At 36.6% G+C, this 20197-nt stretch overlaps 2 protein-coding genes across 5 annotated transcripts in view; both read right to left on the reverse strand.

Moving 5' to 3' along the window:
* Positions 1-609: 609 nt before the first annotated feature.
* Positions 610-11903, reverse strand: mybphb (myosin binding protein Hb). Of its 2 annotated transcripts, XM_053497722.1 has the most exons (13): positions 11636-11903; positions 9494-9556; positions 9080-9214; positions 7458-7625; positions 5402-5490; positions 5094-5289; positions 4614-4753; positions 4173-4332; positions 3657-3793; positions 3000-3186; positions 1856-1886; positions 1039-1069; positions 610-899 (listed from the first exon to the last, which is right to left on the reverse strand). In XM_053497722.1, exons 1-11 carry the CDS (start codon positions 11859-11861, stop codon positions 1861-1863), a joined length of 1527 nt encoding a protein of 508 aa, XP_053353697.1. In that variant the 5' UTR covers positions 11862-11903; the 3' UTR covers positions 610-899; positions 1039-1069; positions 1856-1860. The 2 variants fall into 2 exon arrangements, with proteins under 2 accessions (XP_053353697.1, XP_053353698.1); XM_053497723.1 differs by lacking the exon at positions 9494-9556.
* A 727-nt stretch (positions 11904-12630) lies between these two features.
* The window catches only part of nav1b (neuron navigator 1b), a 67237-nt gene continuing 59670 nt past the window's right edge, over positions 12631-20197 (reverse strand). For all 3 annotated transcript variants that reach the window (XM_053498005.1, XM_053498004.1, XM_053498006.1), the window contains 7 exons: positions 19802-20037; positions 18886-19040; positions 18730-18801; positions 18380-18576; positions 17587-17705; positions 16368-16565; positions 12631-16114 (listed from right to left, as the gene is read on the reverse strand). In XM_053498005.1, coding sequence (XP_053353980.1) covers positions 16028-16114; positions 16368-16565; positions 17587-17705; positions 18380-18576; positions 18730-18801; positions 18886-19040; positions 19802-20037 — 1064 coding nt within the window. In that variant the 3' untranslated portion in view covers positions 12631-16027. The remainder of the gene's footprint in view (positions 16115-16367; positions 16566-17586; positions 17706-18379; positions 18577-18729; positions 18802-18885; positions 19041-19801; positions 20038-20197) is intronic.

Below are 20197 nucleotides of genomic sequence, written 5' to 3' on the forward strand. Positions count from 1 at the left end.
CACACCATCACAACACTTGTGGAATCCTTTCTATGAGAAGTTAGAGCTACATAATATTAGATAGGTGGTTTTAATATTATGGCTGATTGATGTTTATACCATAATATTTTTTGACCCCTTGTAACCATTTACTTCTGAACTTTTAACCCACAGACCCCAAAGCAGATATTAAACTTGATACATTTATTAGCATAATAGCATTTTTCATTGAATTGGCAGCTTCAGGTCTGAAATGCTGGCCTCCCAGAAACTCCCATGAACATTTATTTAAAATTCTGTTAGATATTTTTTTATTTCAAATTCACCGTGTTTAAAAAGTTTATGCAAAAATGTAATGTCCTATAATTTGTGATAAACATGGTTTTTAAATCATGCCTATCAAATTGCCAGTCACTTAATCTCATAATAAATAAATAATAAGAGGAGTTTGATAATTCACACGATGATGTTATTAAAAACAGTGATAAAATCTCTGACCCCTGGCTATACATAACAGAGAAAGTGTAGCCATCTCAAAAATATACCAGTGTACAGTCTCATGTTAACAATAAATATAGATGAACACTTTAATTATAATTGATGAAAAAAAAAAAAACAATGAGAACAAACTGAAGGCATTCATTTATTTTTAACAAACACTGAAATCTTTCCCATTTTCTCCAGATGATCCCATTAACAGGCAAAAACTTGATCAGTCTTTATCATAAGGACAGTGCCAGGTATCATAAGATACATACATAAATAGAAACAAATAAACTGATGTCTCAACCACAGGCAGTCCATGATGTACCTATACATGTGCTCTATTTGTGAGTCAAAGTGTTACATAAGAAAAAGTTATTTCTTTTATATGTACAGTTCATTTTCTCTTTGCATCAACAACCGGTGTCTTCAAAATCCTAAAAAAAATAAGAGAAGAAAGAAAAGAAAACCTCACATCAGTTTTTTTTATAGATTTGACAACAACCCATCATATCACATGCATGAGATTTGACACAATGCTCTATAGACAGAGTGAGCACATACGTCAGTATTTACCTTTTGTGCAAACTGTCATCCTAATTTGGGCCTAGAACAAATGTAGACAAACAAAATAAACAGGTATAAATGACCTAGAGCAATAATTAAAACAGCTGAAACAACATACATTGTTGTGTTTTTATCTCTTTTTTTCAACAGGTATAAATGAAACCTATAAAAACTACTACATTTTTTTATCAAGTTCATATACATTACCATTATTACAACGCAATACTCACCCCATGAGCGTGACAAATAATTGTAATTTCCCCCACAGGGAATTTTAATGTTCATGCAGTGAAGGTAGGCAGAAGAGGTTATTAGTGTAAGACCTGGCAGAGAATGATGGCAGGCTCCTTGGGGCCTAATGGGGAGCTGGGTGATGAGTCAGGGAAATGTGATTTCCTTTCCTGTTCTACACATATGGAGCCACACCAGACTTAATTTACGTAGCGGTAGAACTCCAAACCTTGCAGTGCCAGAGACTGCGCTATCCAAATTTAGTACCCACCTTATATGGTCAGCAAATGGGGGATGGGGTCAAGGGAGAGACAGTTGTCCAACCCCAAATATGTAAAGTACTTGAGACTCTAAATTGCTTATCTGGAACACCTCAGCCTATTATGGCCAGACAAATATTAGTCCCTTGAGTGTGCATCTTGATATACCAATAGCAATTCTCACAGTGGATGTTAATTGATTGGGATTCACTATTTAACTATAAAGTTTAACTATAAAGTATTAATATATTAGTATATCTAATACTTTATTTTAGATATAATGTCTGAACTGAACCACACCACAAACACTGACCAACGTGGGCATAGCTTTTTACCTTATTTACTTAGCATCAGGATTCACAGGTTCTGTATGGGAGGAAAAACATTCCATGTTAGCCCAAGTACAACTGAGTGGAAGGTTATTCAATCAAAGCATGTTTAAAATGCTGAACAAGTGCAACAACAGACAGACATCAACACACACTATAAAAAAAGAATTTCACATGATAATTACCAAATCACCTAAAATATGTGATATAAACTTGTGCTATTACTTAATCACAAAAGATTGCAGTAATATACGCACAGTAAGGATTTTATCCAGGATTTGTCAATAATTTATGTACCTGTTTATTTTTTTTTACAATACTTTTAAGGTGCTAAATATTTAGCAAACATCCTTGCTATTTGCTGCAATAATAGATAAATACAAATAAATACAAAATGGTAAAGTAAATAGTTAAATAAGTAAATGGTTAAAAATAACTATAGCTTGCAGTTAAATATAAATTGCAATAGAAATCTGTCAAAATAATCACAACGTGATTTTAACATTTATTAACAAACACAACTCTGTGCTTTTCAACTGCTTAGTTTTGAGGATGTTCCACAACACAACTTAGTTATATTACTTATGTTGTAGCATTTATAAATGGATTACTTATGTTGTAGCATTTATAAGGATTTAGCTTGTCATATTACCAAGAAACTAGAATGTGCAGAGCTCTGTCCTGAAGACTTTCCCTCTGCAGAAATCCTTCTCCCCCCTCCATGCTTTAAATCTGTTTATGTCTTTTTTTATCTGTTATTTATTTAACATAACCCCATAATCAGAATTCTATAATAAATCTGAATTCTATCCGGAAATACTTTCAGATCCACGCAGTTCGAATTCAAGAATTTAACAGTATTGTGGAATTTAGCCATTTTTAACAATCATAATATGGTGCTTAACATGAGAATTGATATTGGTTTATTTGATATTATAATTTAACGGGATCCCCAAATCTGACTAATCCCGCATTTATTTGATGATAAAATAAGCATTAGTGTGAGTGTGGTCCCCATTTGTATCAGCTGTAAATAAATTTCTTACGTTCATTACATACATTCATTAATTTACCTCAGACGCTATGCTAAAATCAAACCATGTATTGTTTATTTACAACTGTTACACTTATTATGCCTTGGTTGACTTACGTTTGACCTCCAGCTTGCAGGTGACGGCTGCCTCACCATGTTCATTGATGGCCCTGCAGGTATAAACACCGCCATCAAAGTTACCGGGCTTGCGGATCTCCAGAGAGCAGATGCCCTGGTTGTTTAATTGCCTGAACTTGGGGTCATCACCAATGATCATTTGGTTCTTCATCCACTGAATCTTGGGCTACAGAGAGAAAAATATGGGATTAAAGGAAATGTAATTATATTATCAATACTTCCTAACTACATACAACTGCTTAAAATATGTTTTTGAAATGTATGATTTGTTGATTGCTTGTTGATGGATAAATTAAAGTTACATTAATCAGCAGCACAACTATGCATTATTGTTATACTCACTTGTGGTATACCTTAGGTAATATATAGCCGGATCACTGTCAGAGGCCTGTCTTAACTACAGGAAACAATGCCACTCACTTTATGTAATTACTTTATTAAGGGATTTGGCTGTAGACTAAGATAAGCTAGCTGCCAGCTTTCAGTCGCCAGTCGAATTTGACCATTACAGCCACACAGTGGTGAGTTGCTGCTGCCTGTATATCACAATCAATAATATACATACCTATTACCTAAATTATATATTTTTTTACTAGATTTAGTCTATTCTAGTAAAATTGAAGTGAATTAACATGCCTTAGGGGATCCCCTGACAGAGCACAACAGTTTGGTTGTGTAGCCCACAGTGGTGCAGCGGTCTGGCATGTTAGTAGTAAACTTGGGAGCCTCAGTGAAGATATGTTCCTTGTAGTCTGGTGGTTTATAGTCAATACCTGATAAAAATAACATGAACGTCAGACATGTCCCCATAGCAACACTGCTCCACTGGACATTCTAATAATCTTTTTGTGTTAACTTATAATTTCAAAGATGCTTAAAATACATGTTAATTTTTTTTTGTTATGATAGTAAATTGAAACCAATAATTGTAGTATAATTTTGAGATGTTAACAGTAATGTAAATGTGCAAGAAGTGAAACTTAATATAAAACAAAAAGTAGGGCAAATCTAAGTACAAATCACCAAACCAGAGAACACCGAGCCATATTGATCAAACCAACTTTTCAAACAGTAAAAACATGTTTATGACTGGGTCGCATCGGCATGATCAACATGGCTCAGTGGTCCAGACCCAGTGGCATTTAGTTTTACTTGTCTTCTGGATGGTGGCAGAGGTTTTTGTAACAGTGGCATCCTGGCTGATTCCACACTTGTTCTCAGAGAAGACCCTAAAAGTATAAGTATTTCCCATGATCAGGTCAGAGACAGTGGCATTCAGCCTGTGATAATGTTCCAGCACTGTGAACCACTCCTGTGGAAAGGAAACAACAACACTGGATGAGTAAAAATTACAGTACAGGTAAAAAAAATATATGGATAAAGTTCTAGCAGGACTAAAATAACTGTAATTAACTTGTAATTTAGAGTGTCAAATTAATAAAATAAACTCAAAGCAGACAATTTACATTTTAATACATTAATGAATGTGTATATTTTTTTATTGAAAAATCTAAAACAGCAGAAAAAGATTTCTATCAAATCCAGTAGATTGCAGTGACTATATTATTTAATAACATAAGTATCAGCTCTTACCCCAGTCTTTTTGTCAGCCTTCTGCACTGTATATCCAGTGATAGCTGTGTTTCCATTATCCCTTGGCTCGGTCCATTCCAAAGCAACATTGAACCCCCAGCTATCTACAATCTTTATGCTTGCAGGTGGACCTGGCAGTTCTGTGGAAATAGTATCATGTTGAAAATGTCAGAATTTCCTGGGGACACCTTAGCAGAACCAAACTGCTGCTTAGGGACATTATGAGGCATTATAAGTTAAGGTCATTTGAACAGGAATGAATGAGTGTCAACATTAGAGTAAGGATGTTGACTTGGCTTTTGCAGTGTTTCTTGTGATTTAATACAAGTCTCTCGCCAAATGTTAGAAAGAAGTTTCTTACTGAGATATAGGTATGGGTATAATCAAGGTAAAGAGCAGCTCTCTGACTATGAATCCTATTTAAAAAAAAAATGACAAGGACCTTAAATCATGATGTTATGCCACAAACTCTACGCTCACCAATAATCTGCAGGGTCCACTGGACTTTGTCTTCAAGATTGTCCACTTTTACACACATCTCATAGACACCAGAGTCAGCTCGCTCAGATGCACGGATAAAAAAGATGCTGTCCCTGTCAGTATTGCGGATGTTCACTCTCTTGGTGTCAATGGGCTGTCCATCCTTTGTCCAGGTCACAACAGGCTGGGGTTTGCCCTTTAAAGGAGAACCAGTATATCAAATTTATTGCAATTTAAATTTAAAGTCATAAGCATTAACTGTTGTACACTTATGGAGTTTCTGAACCTGCTATTTAAGGCTCACATACAGTGAAGGGGATGACAAGGTTGACTTTCTCTCCAACTTTCACCACATAACGCTGCCTCAGGAAACGTGGCAGGCGAATCTTGGGGCGATCTATAGAAGATAAGAACCAAAATTACACACAGATTACAAAATACATTCATTAATTCATTCATCTTTATTGAAACATTAGCTTTGTCAGGGTTGCAGTGGATCTGGAGCCTATCCCCAAAGAACTGGGAGTGATACGAGGACACAACAAAGCAGTCTATCACATCAGCTGATTCTCACACATACACATTTATTTACACACAAACACACAAAGTAACCCAGGTAGTCCATCACAGTCGAACTTAAAAAAATTGACATTCTATTATGGTGTTTATCTATTTGTAATATATTCATCAAATATTAAAATTAATCCATATACAGATCGATAGATAGATAGATAAGCAGTTTTTAAAGGTAACCTTTAACTGCATGACCTACAGAGTTAAAATTAGCCTGCTAGCCTTCAACTTTTAAGAGCAACACATCCTTACAGGCTTAAATCCAGCTGAATCTGCTGCTGAATACCTTTATGATGATCTGATGATCTGGGTAGAGGAAAAAGCTGAAAATCTGAGTCATTATTATTAATGATATTATTTCTCCAATTACAATTGTAAAATGAAGCAAACATTTATGACATCATGAATCCTGTTCTCTGCCATATGAATCATAAACTTATCTCAAGACTGTACTGCAAATCTACTTTGGGCCATTGGACATGCTGACCACAGGCCTGTTTGTCTCATCACAGCTGTAAATAGGCCAGTCTGACACATCCGACCCTCTTATGATGTATGATGGAGAGCTTGAGTTACGTTGTGTAACCAAAACACTAAGCTCCAGGAGCAAATGCAGGAGAAAAGGGTTTCTGTCATGAATTTACAAAATTGTTTCACAAATCAAGGCAAACCCCCTCCACTGATATTTCTAGTTTCTTATGCTTGGTGTTGTATAAAAGTCATCTCAGTGAGAGTGCTCTTATTTTACCTTAGCACTTAACTTGCATACAAGACCATACATGCAGCCATAAATTCTTAGTGTAAACTGATCTGCACTGGAGTCACTGGCGTTTGTTATCAACTTGCCGCCAGCAAGTTATACTGTTCACGTGTATCTGTAATTACATTAATATATTATTTTAAAACCTTCCCTAAACATCACCCACTATCTGAGCACCTGTATTGTGGCTTTTCCTGTGGTCCGTTTTTCCAAATCTATGGACTGTATCCAGATAAATCCAGTGTCTCTGGCAAATACTACCTCGACATGCCTTCAGCTGTGACACAGAGTGAGAACACATGGGAATGTCACCCACCCCCTACACATGAACTGCTCACATTTGTCACCATCGCTCTTGGGGTAAGTAGCTTGACACCGCTCCAGAATGCAGTCTGTTCAAGCCATGTTAAACCTTCCACATGTAATCCGTGTTAATGAAAAGCACTTCCCAGCAATTTTCCCTTGATTTGTAATTGTGATTTGTGATTGTTATCCTTCATTTTTTAGATCTAATTCATAAAATACCTATCGCCATTGTGCTAGAAAAGACCTTGCCACTAGTGCGTAGATTGGAATCAAGTTACCATCAAATATAGTCCGACTTTCCATTCTGTGTGCGCTTTCTTTCTAAGTGTATATTATTCTCCTGAGCAACTGTTTTGTACATGGGAGGAAAAAAACTTATGTACAATCAAATATTTTTTGGCTCCAAACTGACTTCTGGTAGTGTTCATGCCAGCACAGTGTGATTAACAACATACTAGATGTAACATATTCAAATCTGTAAGACAACCCCATCAGTCAGTCTGAGCCAAGCATGTCAGTAAGATGTACCCTTATGCCAAGGAGTTTCAACGGTATAGCAGCCAGAGCCTACTTACACTCAAAAATAAATTCCACACACCTCTTTCCCATAAATTTATAAACATAATTCAGCTATTCTTATCTTAGGTATATTAATCAAACGTGATTGTTCAAGATTATTAAGTGGCAGAGAGGTATAATTTCTTGGCCAGGAAACCTGCACTTACCAACAACTTCTCTGACCAGGATGGCATCAGGTAAAGTTGCAGGATTGCTGCGGCCAGCAGAATTCACAGCTACCACCCTAATGTTGAGACGGTCACCAGTGGTCAGGTTCTTAATGATGTAGCGGCAGGAAACGGTGAGCTCATCATTAACAGCTTTCCAATCACTAGCTATAACAAAACACAAGTACAAAGCACAAGATAAAAAATTTTTTTTTTAATTATACATAATAAAAAGACTGGTTCTTCAGACCCCAGTGCATAATTTGCTTAGGGCAGAACTGGCCAAGAAACACTTTATTCGCTGAGAACTAAACACAATTTGAAGACAATGCTTGGAAGACAGACATTGTATATAAAAACAATTCATATTTGTCACTTAATTTGGTATGAAGCATTCTAAAATACTGTAGCAAATTCAAATTATAGACAGATCAGTCATAACTTTAAAACCACCTGCCTAATATTAATGTGGGTCCACCTTGTGATAACAAAACACACTCTCAAGGCATGGACTTCACTAGTTCTCTGAATGGATCTCTTATTTGTCTAGCAGATGCTTGACTGGATTGAAATCTGGTGAATTTTGAGGCCAAGTCTATACTTTGATCTCTCTCATGTTCCTCAAACCATTTAGCAGTGTGACAGGGTGGATTATGTGGGGCATACTTGATCTGCAACAATGTTTAGGTGGGTGGCACTTGTCAAAGTAATATCAACATGAATGCCAGGACTCCATGCTCCATGTTCTAATAGACAGGGGTCAGTAAGGGCAACCTTACTGTTCTGCAGCTGCACAGTGTTCACTGTGTCACAGTGGTCCATGTTCTATAGCCAGCATTAGGGTTTTTAGCAATTTGTGCTACAGTAGGTCCACTGTGGCATCAGAGCAGTCAGGCCAGCCTTGACCTAGTGTTAATTCACTGTTGTCCTTTCTTGGACTACTGTTCATAGGCACTAACAACTGTATACCATAAACACCCAGAAAGTTCCTTCTGTTTTGAAGCTGCCCTGACCCAGACGTCTAGCTATCACAATTTGGTTCTTGTGAAAGTTACTCAGATCCTTATACTTGCCCATTTTCCTGCTTTCAACATAATTACTTTAAGAACTGACTGTTCACTTGCTGCTGAATGCATCTTACTCCTTGACAGATGCCATGCCCCTCACCGGTCAGTGGTTTGACCTTAGCATGAATAAGAAAACTTAACAACCCTGAATATTATTTCTAGAATGAATACTCTGCTTTGTCCTGCACTACGTACTTGCACCATTATTTGCATACCTCTTTGAAAACATTGAGATATAAAATCAAAAAGAATGTAATATTTTCAATTTAATTCATTTAATATTTACTATTTTTTTGCTTTCAAACTGGAACCTGTTACTACTATAAGGATGTACTCTGCAAAACATTCCCAAGGCAGTGCTCAGTCCTTATAGGGCAATCAGATAGGTGTGGGTATAAATCTACTGATGACATTTTGGGGACAGGTGCAACTGAGACGTCTGACCAACCAATGAACCTGCATGTTATAATTTTCTCTTTACTGGAGTGGAGAAATGTGTGGTGATACAGGGTGCTTCAAGCACTCAGACCTTCCCATAGTATGAAAGTGACTTACTTCCTTCCTTGCAGCATTCCACAATGTATCCATTCAAGCCAGCATTCCCAATGTTAGCAGGAGGTATCCACTGGATAGTGACAGAAACATCGTTGACATCCTCTATTACCAACTCCAGAGGCTCGCTGGTAGGCTCTGGGAGAACAAGCAACATGTAAAAAATAAAATAAAAAAAAAAGTACTTTATTTCTCTTTCAGTAGCTGCTTCGTTGTGATATGCCTATCCCAGGAATATTAAGCTTCAAAAAAATGGAACGTAAAACCATCCAAAGATCCAAAGGCAACACATACACCCATCCACCCACACACATACACACACCGTGACAACTAAACAGAGCCATTGCACAGGAAATTCACATGGATGACCCAAGCTGATGAACATTAAGGTGGAGAAGCAAAAAGAAGCACATTTACCTGCAGGAGGAGGGGGTGTAGGAGCTTTGATCTCCTCAGCTGGTGGAGCTTCTGCAGCAGGGGCTGTTATTAAATAAGCAAAGCTTTATTGAAAGCAGCAGATAGCAAGCATAACTTCCTATAGAATGAGGCAGTGCATGAGAGATTAAAGACTTCTTAAATGATGGCCACTTTTGCTCCTAGCACACCTACAGCAGGCAACAGAAGTTTTCAGATTGCTGACTTTTAGATGCTTTGAGATGCAGAATGGAGTAAAAACATGCCAGTAAATTTCCATAATCTAGAAGATGTCCAGGACACAGTACAATTTTGTAATATCCAAATTGCAAACATGCCAAGCAAATATATTGCAAATATTACTGTTTAATTAAATCAGGTATGCTGGAGTAAAAAATGCTAATCAGGTAAACACTGTCCCCAATAGAATCCTTAGGTAAATTAGTTTTTTTTACATTCTGAATAAATCCATACAAAATCCTAGTATTATGAATAATCTGGCTTTTAAGACTTTGGCATTTAAGTTGTATCTTATCTTATTACACAGTGTGAAAATCAGTCACAGTGCTAATCTAGCAAGTAATCATCAGCAGGCGGGTGCAGCGTCTTCCTAGCCACGACCAGCATCGGCTAATTGCAGACAGACATTAAAGCACAAAAATTATGATACAAAGAAAAACGCTTTACTTAAAAATGGGCAACAATAATAAAATTTTTACCCGATCCAGTCTTTATGGGATGCACACATGTGAACCATACAAGTTTTAACACTAAATACTTGGTTCATCTATGTTGGGAGCTGAAATGGTGCAAAAAGAATAGCTTACTATAACTGTAATCTCTCAAAGACTGGACTGTGAAACACAAGCCTAGACCAGGTGTTGTGAACTCCAGTCCTGAGTATAGCAAGAAACCCATGTTCATCTATCCATTTATGAGCTCAGTAAGATATAAAGGAAATGTAAAAGTTAGAAGCTTTTCAGAACAGGGAAGTTGATAACATCTAGCCTGAAAAAAAAAAATGTAATTCTTGCAAAGAGAGAAAAAAAATAAGGTAATGTTTTTTTTTTACCCTCAGAGGCAGTTTATTGTTAAATATGAAATATTACTTAAAAAGTTTCTACATTATAACAGCACTTTAACCAGATCCCGTACATCCTAAAAATGTAGTTAATCTTAATATTGGATTCACGTGCTAAAGAAAAATACATTAAATGAATCGAATCTAGTTTACTGCGTGAGTACATTACGCATCCTAATAAAAATAATTTATTTGTAATGTTATAGACTGTTTTAAATGCAGAGAGATATTGATACTTAAGATGAAGAAGGGTATTTATGGCACAGATAAACCAGAGGGTACAGATCTAATCAGGGTTTAGATTTACACCTAGGCTTAGAATCACCAGGGGGCTAAATAAAGAGCTGGAGTGCTGAATTCATATTTACAATGTCTCATTTAAGACCAGATGTACTTAAAGATACAGTTTAAGAAAGATTAAAACCTTGAAACAAACTAGTGCAAAAAGTGTCATTATTGTTAAATAATTAAAATTTTGTGTGTGTGTGTGTGTGTGTATATATATATATATATATATATATATATATATATATATATACATATATGTGTGCATTTTCCTTAATAAAACTGATGCCCTGGCATAACAAAAGAAATATTGGCAATACCGAGAGCTTCCAGATTTCAGCTAAGTAAAGCTGATCCCTAAAACATTCCAACATAACCGTTCAGCTGTTTTGTGCTAGCCAGAAATGCCGAATATGTCCAACAGAATGGTGCAAAAATTTCTCACAGTGCTTCTTAAAGTAGAGTAAAAATAGAAAAATGGGCTTCTGTTTCCTAATAAGAAGTTTTATAGACTACTGCAGAGGTGTTCAAAAGAATTCCAGGAAACAGCTGTGGATCTTTTAAGTCGCTTATATCATGCCAATTAACACTGAATGTTTTATACTGTCAGTGAACTCTCCTTAGCGTGTTAGTGCTTTACAACATGCTCAATAAGGACTATTTTCCACTTTGCCACTAAAGTATTAAAAATAAATAAAAAATAAAAAGAATGTTTTTAGAGCCCTGGGAAAAAGGAAGAGTGAGTTTGGGGTTGTTGGTGTCAGGACCCTGAGCAGTACCGTCTTTGGGCACCTCCGCTGGTGGAGCTTCCGGCGCGGGTGCAGGGGCCTCGGCAGGTGGGGCTTCAGCTGGAGGAGCCTCGGCGGGTGGAGCTTCAGCTGGAGGCGCTTCGGCGGGTGGAGCTGCAGCTGGAGGTGCCTCAGGTTTAGGTTCGGGCTTCGCTGGCGCCTCTTTCTTCACCGCCGCCTTGAGCCCTTTCTTTATGGGTGCTGGCTTGGCCGGCATTTTGTCCGCAGGAAAGATACCTCTTGCTAAGTTCACACCTTCGACTGCGTCTCGGAAGCGAGGCGGACGTATATATATAGTGCGCGTGGTGCTAAGGGCTCCGCCCACTAATTTACGTCATGAGGCAGTGAGGAGGCGCGCAGAGTCTTGCACGTGCTTGGAATCTCACGCGCCAGGAGAGCAACGGTTATCCCGCAATAAATAAATACAAATAAATAGTAATCAAAACATGCGCTACTGGTTACTGCATATTTTGTATACTATGCAATGATTACAAAGGAACAAATGTCAATAGAGTACGATTATGTAGTAAGATATAACATGATTTTAACGATCAATTGATTAATTTATATTAATTCACGAATTAATTAGTTAATTTATTAATTATTTTTGCCATCTGTCCCACCACCAGGACACGAGGAACAGCCGGGCACAAGAACACTTTCTTTCCCCAAGCAATTTACCAGATTAACAGTTAAATATTTTTCCCACTGCAATAAAAAGTCCAATAACACTGATATTTATTTGATAATATCCCACATCTTATTCCATTTCTTGTATCGTTTTATTCCATTAATTGTATGTGTTACTTCTCACACAAATTCTTTAGTTTTCATATTTCAATTCATAGTTTTATACATCAGTGCTAAAAATCACAAAGTGCTTCTTCAGTACAGAAGTTACTTAAAAAAGAATATACAGTATGTATGTATATAGAGTATATATAGAGTAGGCTAGATTATAAAATAAGACAAGCATAAACGAAGGGTAAAGAACATGGTGTGGTTTTATTATGACAGATGAATAACGCTGGAATTGTGGTTATGCAGAGACCTCTGATAGCATGCCAGTTCCCCACAAGTTTACAGGGCCACTCCAAACACACCGGCTCTCCTTTACAAACCACATTCCTCTACTAGGTTTCTGATTCTAAATGATTGTTGTCGCAAATGACTTGGCTATTTACAATGTATACAATTATGACATTATGTACAAAAAAATTTAAAAATTAACCAGTTTAAACAATAATCTGGGGTAAATTACAAACAAGAAGGCTATATCCTATTATAATGGCCAAACATTAGGTAGACCATTTCCAAATTCATTTTCACACAAAGGTGACATGCTTTTACAACATTTAGAAACCCATTGCACATCTATTGCACGTTGCAAGTTACATTAGATACCATATCTTTGATAGTAGACTATTTTAATTTTGAATTAATAACAAGCATCGCATGGAAATTTGTGGACTGTTCAACAACTTTTGACCTACGGCTAACATTATAGCCAACTAGATTTTACAAAAATCTAGTACACTGCGATATGTAATTAGATCAGATCTGATGCATCAAATGATTTTTGTAGAATAACTTTGGTCAAACATAGAAACAATTAACTTTTTGTTTGTTTCCTGACCCCCAATTCGACTACCTTGTACAAATGTAATTATCTCAGAATTCTCCAATAAAATGACGGATAATAATCACTGCTCTGGCAGGTTGTAGTTTATGTGGTAGTTTAGCTAGCTTAGATGTACTGCGGTTGAGAAAATCTGCAAGTGCGGCTGAGAGAAAGAAAGAGAGAGAACAAACAGAAAAAAAGCGTCACTATCATACTCCCTCTTTGACAATCAAAGTCAACAGTAAGTTGTTGAATAGTCCTGTTGGGGAGACACAGCACAACACAACACAGCCATCACAATTACAGGCACATGAACCAGAGACATGATGCAGACAGAGCACAATGGCTTCTGTTACCAACATCCTTTTTTATACGGGGCAAATATGAGGCACAGGTATAACTGATGGCTTTGCTGGCAATACTCATTTTCTTCTCATCAGTTGCATCATATAAAATACAATGATGCAAGATAAAATACATGAAGAATAAATTTTGAAATTGAGTTAAGCCATATTTTTTCAATTGTATTTTAATTTTATGGTAAATTACCAATAATACTGTTACATTATAAAGACCAAACCATCTTTGTAGCATTTTTTTAACGATTAGAAAATGGGGCCATAAGTGCTCCAGTCTGATTTAAGAAAAGGAAGCCACTTCATGGGCTTGGCAAATAAAGCCCTGACAAGCAATCCTAAGTCTTAAGGGATGTAATTAAATGGACATCTTTCACAGCAGGTTGGGAATAGCAGCGCAAAAAAACTTTAGAAATAGACAATCTTACTGTATGTGAATATAAGTAATACCTATCTAAAGGATTCTGTGGCACTTTTTACTGATCTAGACAACAAACCCTATATGACCATTTTAAGACCCTTAAAATTCCTTTTTCTCTCAGTAACATATTTACACTGATGAACAAAGAAAGAATACAGTGTTTAAGGCAAAAATTAAAATATCAATGCAGAAACCATTTGGAATGATGCAAATTTTACAACTGATTCACTCGAATCAGTTTTGCCTGTAAACATGCATACATTGATATGCTTTATGTTTTCTGGTAAAGGTAAGGGAAATTACTGGTCCACCACTGCTGCTTATTTTGAGCATTTGCACATTCTCTTGTTTATGCAGTACATTCTCTAGCCAAGCGTATTCATTCCTTATATTTTTACTACAGGGCATAAATGTCAGATCTTCTGATAAAGCAGCCCACACCTTTAATATCATTACCAGTAACATACCATCATGATATGCTTATGATAAGTGTCGATGGCAACATCAGATGAAGGATAATGCCAAGACATGCAACAGCCATTTGAAGTAGAAAGGAGTGCATAAACAGGCAGAGAAAGTTATTGGATGAAGAGTTAGTGTCTGGTAGTTACTTCATGAAAATGTTATTGTAAGCTGTAAGACCATAAGGCTATTTTACTGAGATAAAGCACCTATACTGGTAATATAAGACCACTGCATGGAAAAATAGTCATTTTCCTCGAGGTGGGTGATGTCGGATAGCACCAAATAAATCAAAACAAAATCCTATGCTTTTCTAGAATTCTCTTTTTGCAGCTCTTAATGCACATCTGAAGGGGCAGTTTATCTCCTACTCCGAACACATGGCTGGTACTGAGCAGGTCTGAATGCTTTAGTATTTGGTTTTTTTGCATTTTGAGATATTTGCACCATATGCTACAAGAGAGCCTTTAACCAAGAGTACAACACTATTTAAATAATAATATCTGAATGCCTGAGATTACCCACCCCCTGAGCTGAGATTAGTTTCAAAGCCGAATAAAATCTAACCACAGTACTATTACGTAAAAATACAAAAACGTTATGTTGTTTAGAGAGCTTACAGAAATAGCATTCAGCTACTGCAATCTGTATGAAAGCTCTCTCTGCTCTTCGCTATGTATGGTTGAAGTGCTCATGGTGACTTCTCTGACATTGCCAGTAGTGTGGCAATGCAGATTTTAAAATGAACACTGCCCTCTACAGGGGACAGGTGCGCACATGTTGCAAGACTTTGCCTTTTTTTCATGGCAGTTATGTTTGTCGAAATGATTTTCTGGCAGAAATAATGAAATTATTTAAAAAAAAAAAGTCCAGGGTGTTTAGTGGTTCAAAACAATCATAACCTTTAGGATGCAGTTTACATTTTGGGTAAACAATCACTGAAATACATGGCCAGGCAGACATGCTTGATCAGCAGCAACACTGCACACTCATCACTGCAAAAGTCTGCACGTAGAAATGGCGCTTAATTGGATACGCTGTTTTCCTTTACGGAGTAGCTGTGAGGTGAACGCATTTTGTGCATGCTAGCAATTAGCAGTTAATGCCTGCTTCCTTGAGTTGTACTGTGGGCAGCAGTGGAACAGTAAATGCTCATGAAAAGAACAACATATTATGCCTTATGTAAACTGTTTAGTGTATATGATCTGCAGGTACAAGCCTTATATATTTCTGTTTGTAACAAAAGTACCTATTTGCTTGTGACTAAAAGTATCTATTGGCTTTTATGACACGTTTTATAACAAATATTCTTGCAATGTACATACATTATTATATAAACAGGAAAGCAAAAACAAGGTGAGCCAACCAAGAAAAAAAACGTATGTTCTCTGTTAGAAGAATACAGACATTTTAGTAATTTATGAAATGAACATATTTCAGGAGTTTGCATTAGGACCGCTGAGTTTTGTCAGAACCACTGGAGAGATGAAAGAGATTAGTGAAGGCTCAGTCTATATTTGTGTTCATAGCGTGGGCAGTTTGGGGTCTGCCTCTTTTTCTGGCGATTCAATATAATTGGCTGCCTCCTGCAGTTTTAGCAGCATTGCCATCTGCAATAAAAATAAAAGACAGCAGGGAGAGAAGGATTAAAAAGGTATATTATACATAAAGTCACAGCACTATTGTGTTTCAGTAAAGAAAGTAGCTCACTATCCATCTAAATGAAAGCACATTGATATTTAGCACAGCATCTACTCTACATAACGTTTGTAATGCAGTCTATCTAGAGTTTTAATATAAATATCGCACTACCGAAACATGTTTTGAAAATGTTTTGTTTGTACAAAAATTGGTATAACTAACCAATGGGTCCGACTCCATGGAGCTGGGAGGGGTTTCTTTGTGGGGCCGCTCATCTCCGGCTTGACTAGGGCTGGCTGGCCCCGAGCTGGGTGGAGGCAGATGGAAGAGCTTGGCCTGGTCCTGCTGGGCAGAGGGCCAAGGGAGAGAGTCCCGCACCCACTCCACTGGGTCCTCCCACACTGCCTTCTGACCATGTGCCTGTGCCAAGAGAACACTCTGATTACATATATATGCAACGATTAAAGAAGAGAGAAAATGTTATAGAGTGGACCCAGATTGACTTGTTTTGATTAGCTCAAAAAAACCTCTGAGAGCAGTGAACAACTAGAAACATCAGAGTTCAGATACTTCATGCTTTCATATTTCCTTATGTATCGCAAACATTTGTATGATTGTTTCTTTCTATGTGCAGTATCTCTGCTGGTGTCACTTTTTGGCAGTTGGTTTAGTTGGTTATTATTTGAGTTTAGAGCACACATTATAATTTTTGTTTATTGTTTACGGTCTGTATATTTTTGTACCAGTCTCTAGAAGTGTGCTACTGTAGCACAATTATTTCATTGTACAGGGTTTCAAAAGATTCATCTTTGCCTTTAAAAAAAAACAGAACATCAAATAGAATTCGTTTTGCTGTAAGTAAGACAGGATTCTTCACATAGAGAAGTTGCTTTTTGACAGCATTTGATTGTTTCCTGGATCCAGAATTCTTTGCCACCCTGTATACAAATGCTTACAGCACTCTTCACGCACATGACAATAAAAACTTAAAACATAAAATTCTAAACTTAAGGAAGCCTTAATCAGAGTGATGCTACTGACATTATATTTGATAAGATAGAGATTATACATTACTTTGCAAATGTCACTAAGCCACCCATCATTTCCTCATATTAAATGAAATTAAATTATGTAGATTAAATTAAAGAATTGGGTAGAAATGTTTTAATGCAAAGTGCTGCACAGTGCCTAAATACATAATTTAAAAAATTGGTTGTTTAAGTGACAGCAACCTCGTTTACCCTCTTATCTGTTACAAACAATCAGCATTCATCATCACCAGTATACTAATCACCGACCTGATCATCTGTCATCACCTGCACCTGTTTCTCACTTGTTCACATGCGTTAGATGTTTTTATACCTGAATGATTCATAGTTCATGTTCTATATGATTTAATACTCTAATAAAACTATACTATAATCTGATGAAAATTATGCACCTTGATACCATCTTTGGCCCCCTCCTGCAGGTAAGGAATGATTGAGTGGTTCCACAGGTCAATAAACCAACAGCGAAACTCCTCAACTGTCACCGGACAGGACAGGAAAAAGCATGGACCTATAGCCCAAACACAGGGACAAAATAATGTATATAAAACGAAAATAATTGCATAAATAATACAGTATTATACAGCAGAATGATAAGTGTCACTGTCTAAAATAGGACAAGCAAAGCCAACAAGCAAAGTTTTAATTCCATTATTAAATTGATTTTTGTTGTGTACTGGAAGCTTTGAATAATGACCATGTGTGTGTGTCACAAACACAGTTACTGACTACCTATTACAAAATTTTAATGAATCAGATAATCAGACTTGTGTGTCTTCTATAAATAGCAGAAAACCACAAACTCTCTACAGATCACTTTCTCTCAGCTGCAAAATAAGTGTATATAAAATCAAATCAACCTAAAGCATTTCCTGTTGACTCTGTCAGCATTTTCTACATAGTATTTAAATGCGTTTCTTGTACGTAGTCTATTAACCACCTTTAAACTTCTGAACTGTCTTTAACTAAAATAAGTCACAACAGTGACTTCCAGTGTATTAGCATAAGTATAAACTTAAGTTCTACAATTCTTTAGCAGTGTTTAAAACCAATGTCCTGATTTTTTTAAAAGCTGTTCACTGCTTTTTTTGAATAAAGACTGCATGATTAAAAAAAAAATCCCAGTATTGTGATTTTGGTGCATTTATTTTTATAGCAGTAAACAAAATTGATAAAAGGTCTTACCGATAAGAAAATCAGAGGTGCTGTGCTTCTCCAGGAAGGTGTGGAGGTGGTACCAGAGCTTGGGCACCCAGTCTAGCACTCGCAGGAGATCCTCATTTGTCAAGCTTCTGGGATCCTCAGATTCCATTAGTTTCCTGTGCAGGTAGCGCACCAGAAAGCCATTGGCTGGCTCCACGTTATTGGAGAACATAACCATCCTTCAAAGTCAAAAGGAACAGGGACTTTAGGGAATGACTGTGGCCAATCGCTAATGCAAGATGAGGTTTGTTGAACACAAAAATCAGGAGTCACACTTACATAATCTGTGCTTTTATATATTAGATTAGATATGATGCAGCATTGACACCCACCTGAAGCTAAGGTGCAGGCTGTGGTTGGGGGTCATCTTCACTGGCTGGTTTGTGGTCCCTATAATGTATGGACTAAAAAAATAGATATTATAAATGTTAATAAAGCTGTGTGTTTTTGAATGGAGAAAGATGGAGTAAACTAGAGCATTGACTCACCATTTGTGATATTTACATGTTAAAGCACCATTCACTAATTCACTGATGGATGCAGCATCATGAACGTCATCTAGCACGATAACTAATGGGATTTCAGCTGTACTGGTCTCCCGGTCAATCTGATTTGCCAGATTAGACAGGTAAAGTTGGAGGTCCTGGAGATAAGCAAAAAACTCTTGTTAAAAATAACAAGCAGACCCAATGTTTAAATTGAAATTAAAGTATATACAATTCTTTATGTAAAATAAAAGTGTGATATAAATAAAATAATTATATAATTTCTTTTCTGGAGGAATTCAAATACAAGTTAAGCACTAAAACATTTGCATTTAATCAAATGGAGACTATTTAGAAGAACTATACACTTCCATGGTATCCAGTTTGCAAACAACAAAACAGCAAAATAACAAACAACAAAACAGGAAAAAAATAAAAACATAATTTAACCTTAACGTTGTATTATTACTTTATAACAGTTATACTGACATTTCCATTATAAAATATATATGACATATAATATTTTAATTAAAAGTTAATTGATTTTAGACTTGATTTGATTTCAGCACTGTACATTAATAGCCGACAAAGTAAGAGAATATAAAAAATAGGTTGTTTAAGGACAGCCTAAGCAGCAACCTTATTTATCCTCTTATCTGTTACAACCAAAAAAATATAATTTTCTTTGTATATATATATATATGCATCTCTTTGTCTGTGTTTTCAGTGTCTGTGTTTTCAGCTTTTTCCGAAGGCATAGGATGCCTATAGCGGTGTCATGTTTAATAACCTTGAACAAAGAACCAAAAAATTCATGCTGTGTTTAAAATTACATAAGCTTAAAAAAAAATTTCCATCATCCTTAAAATAAACATGTTTGGGAATCGAAAGCTCAGTCTATGTGATCAGTGTGGTGTACCTTGCAGGTTTGACGGTGCATGTTGAAGGAGACTGCGATGCCAGGGGTAATCTCTCGGGCACTGCGCTCCACCAGGTACTCAGCGAGACGCGAGGAGAGGTAAGACTTCCCAGTGCCGCTCGGCCCTGACAGGATCAAGCGTCTATGCTTCAGCAGCAGGCTTATGTAGTGCTGTATCATAGGCTTTGGGACAAGCGTCTCAAACACTACATTGTCTACACATTTCTCCTTCAGTCCTGCAGAAGTACAGTAGAGATACAGTCACGAATTAAGGCTCTGTGCTTTTATGACACACAAAGTGCTAACTAGAGAAAGATCATGTAGGTCTTTGGCCTCTAAATAATTAAATCAGCCTGATCAATGAACAGCATATCATTAATTTATTAGTACAATTCT

Source organism: Clarias gariepinus, chromosome 6 (genome assembly GCF_024256425.1).
Source record: "Clarias gariepinus isolate MV-2021 ecotype Netherlands chromosome 6, CGAR_prim_01v2, whole genome shotgun sequence".
Taxonomy (NCBI): domain Eukaryota; kingdom Metazoa; phylum Chordata; class Actinopteri; order Siluriformes; family Clariidae; genus Clarias; species Clarias gariepinus.

Coding starts and splice junctions, on each gene's coding strand:
- mybphb (XM_053497722.1), bottom strand. CDS start 11,861: ATGCCGGCCAAGCCAGCACCCATAAAGAAAGGGCTCAAGGCGGCGGTG. Junction 9,215..9,493: donor TACACCCCCTCCTCCTGCAG/GTAAATGTGCTT, acceptor TTGTTCTCCCAG/AGCCTACCAGCGAGCCTCTG. Junction 5,491..7,457: donor CCTGGTCAGAGAAGTTGTTG/GTAAGTGCAGGT, acceptor TATCTTCTATAG/ATCGCCCCAAGATTCGCCTG.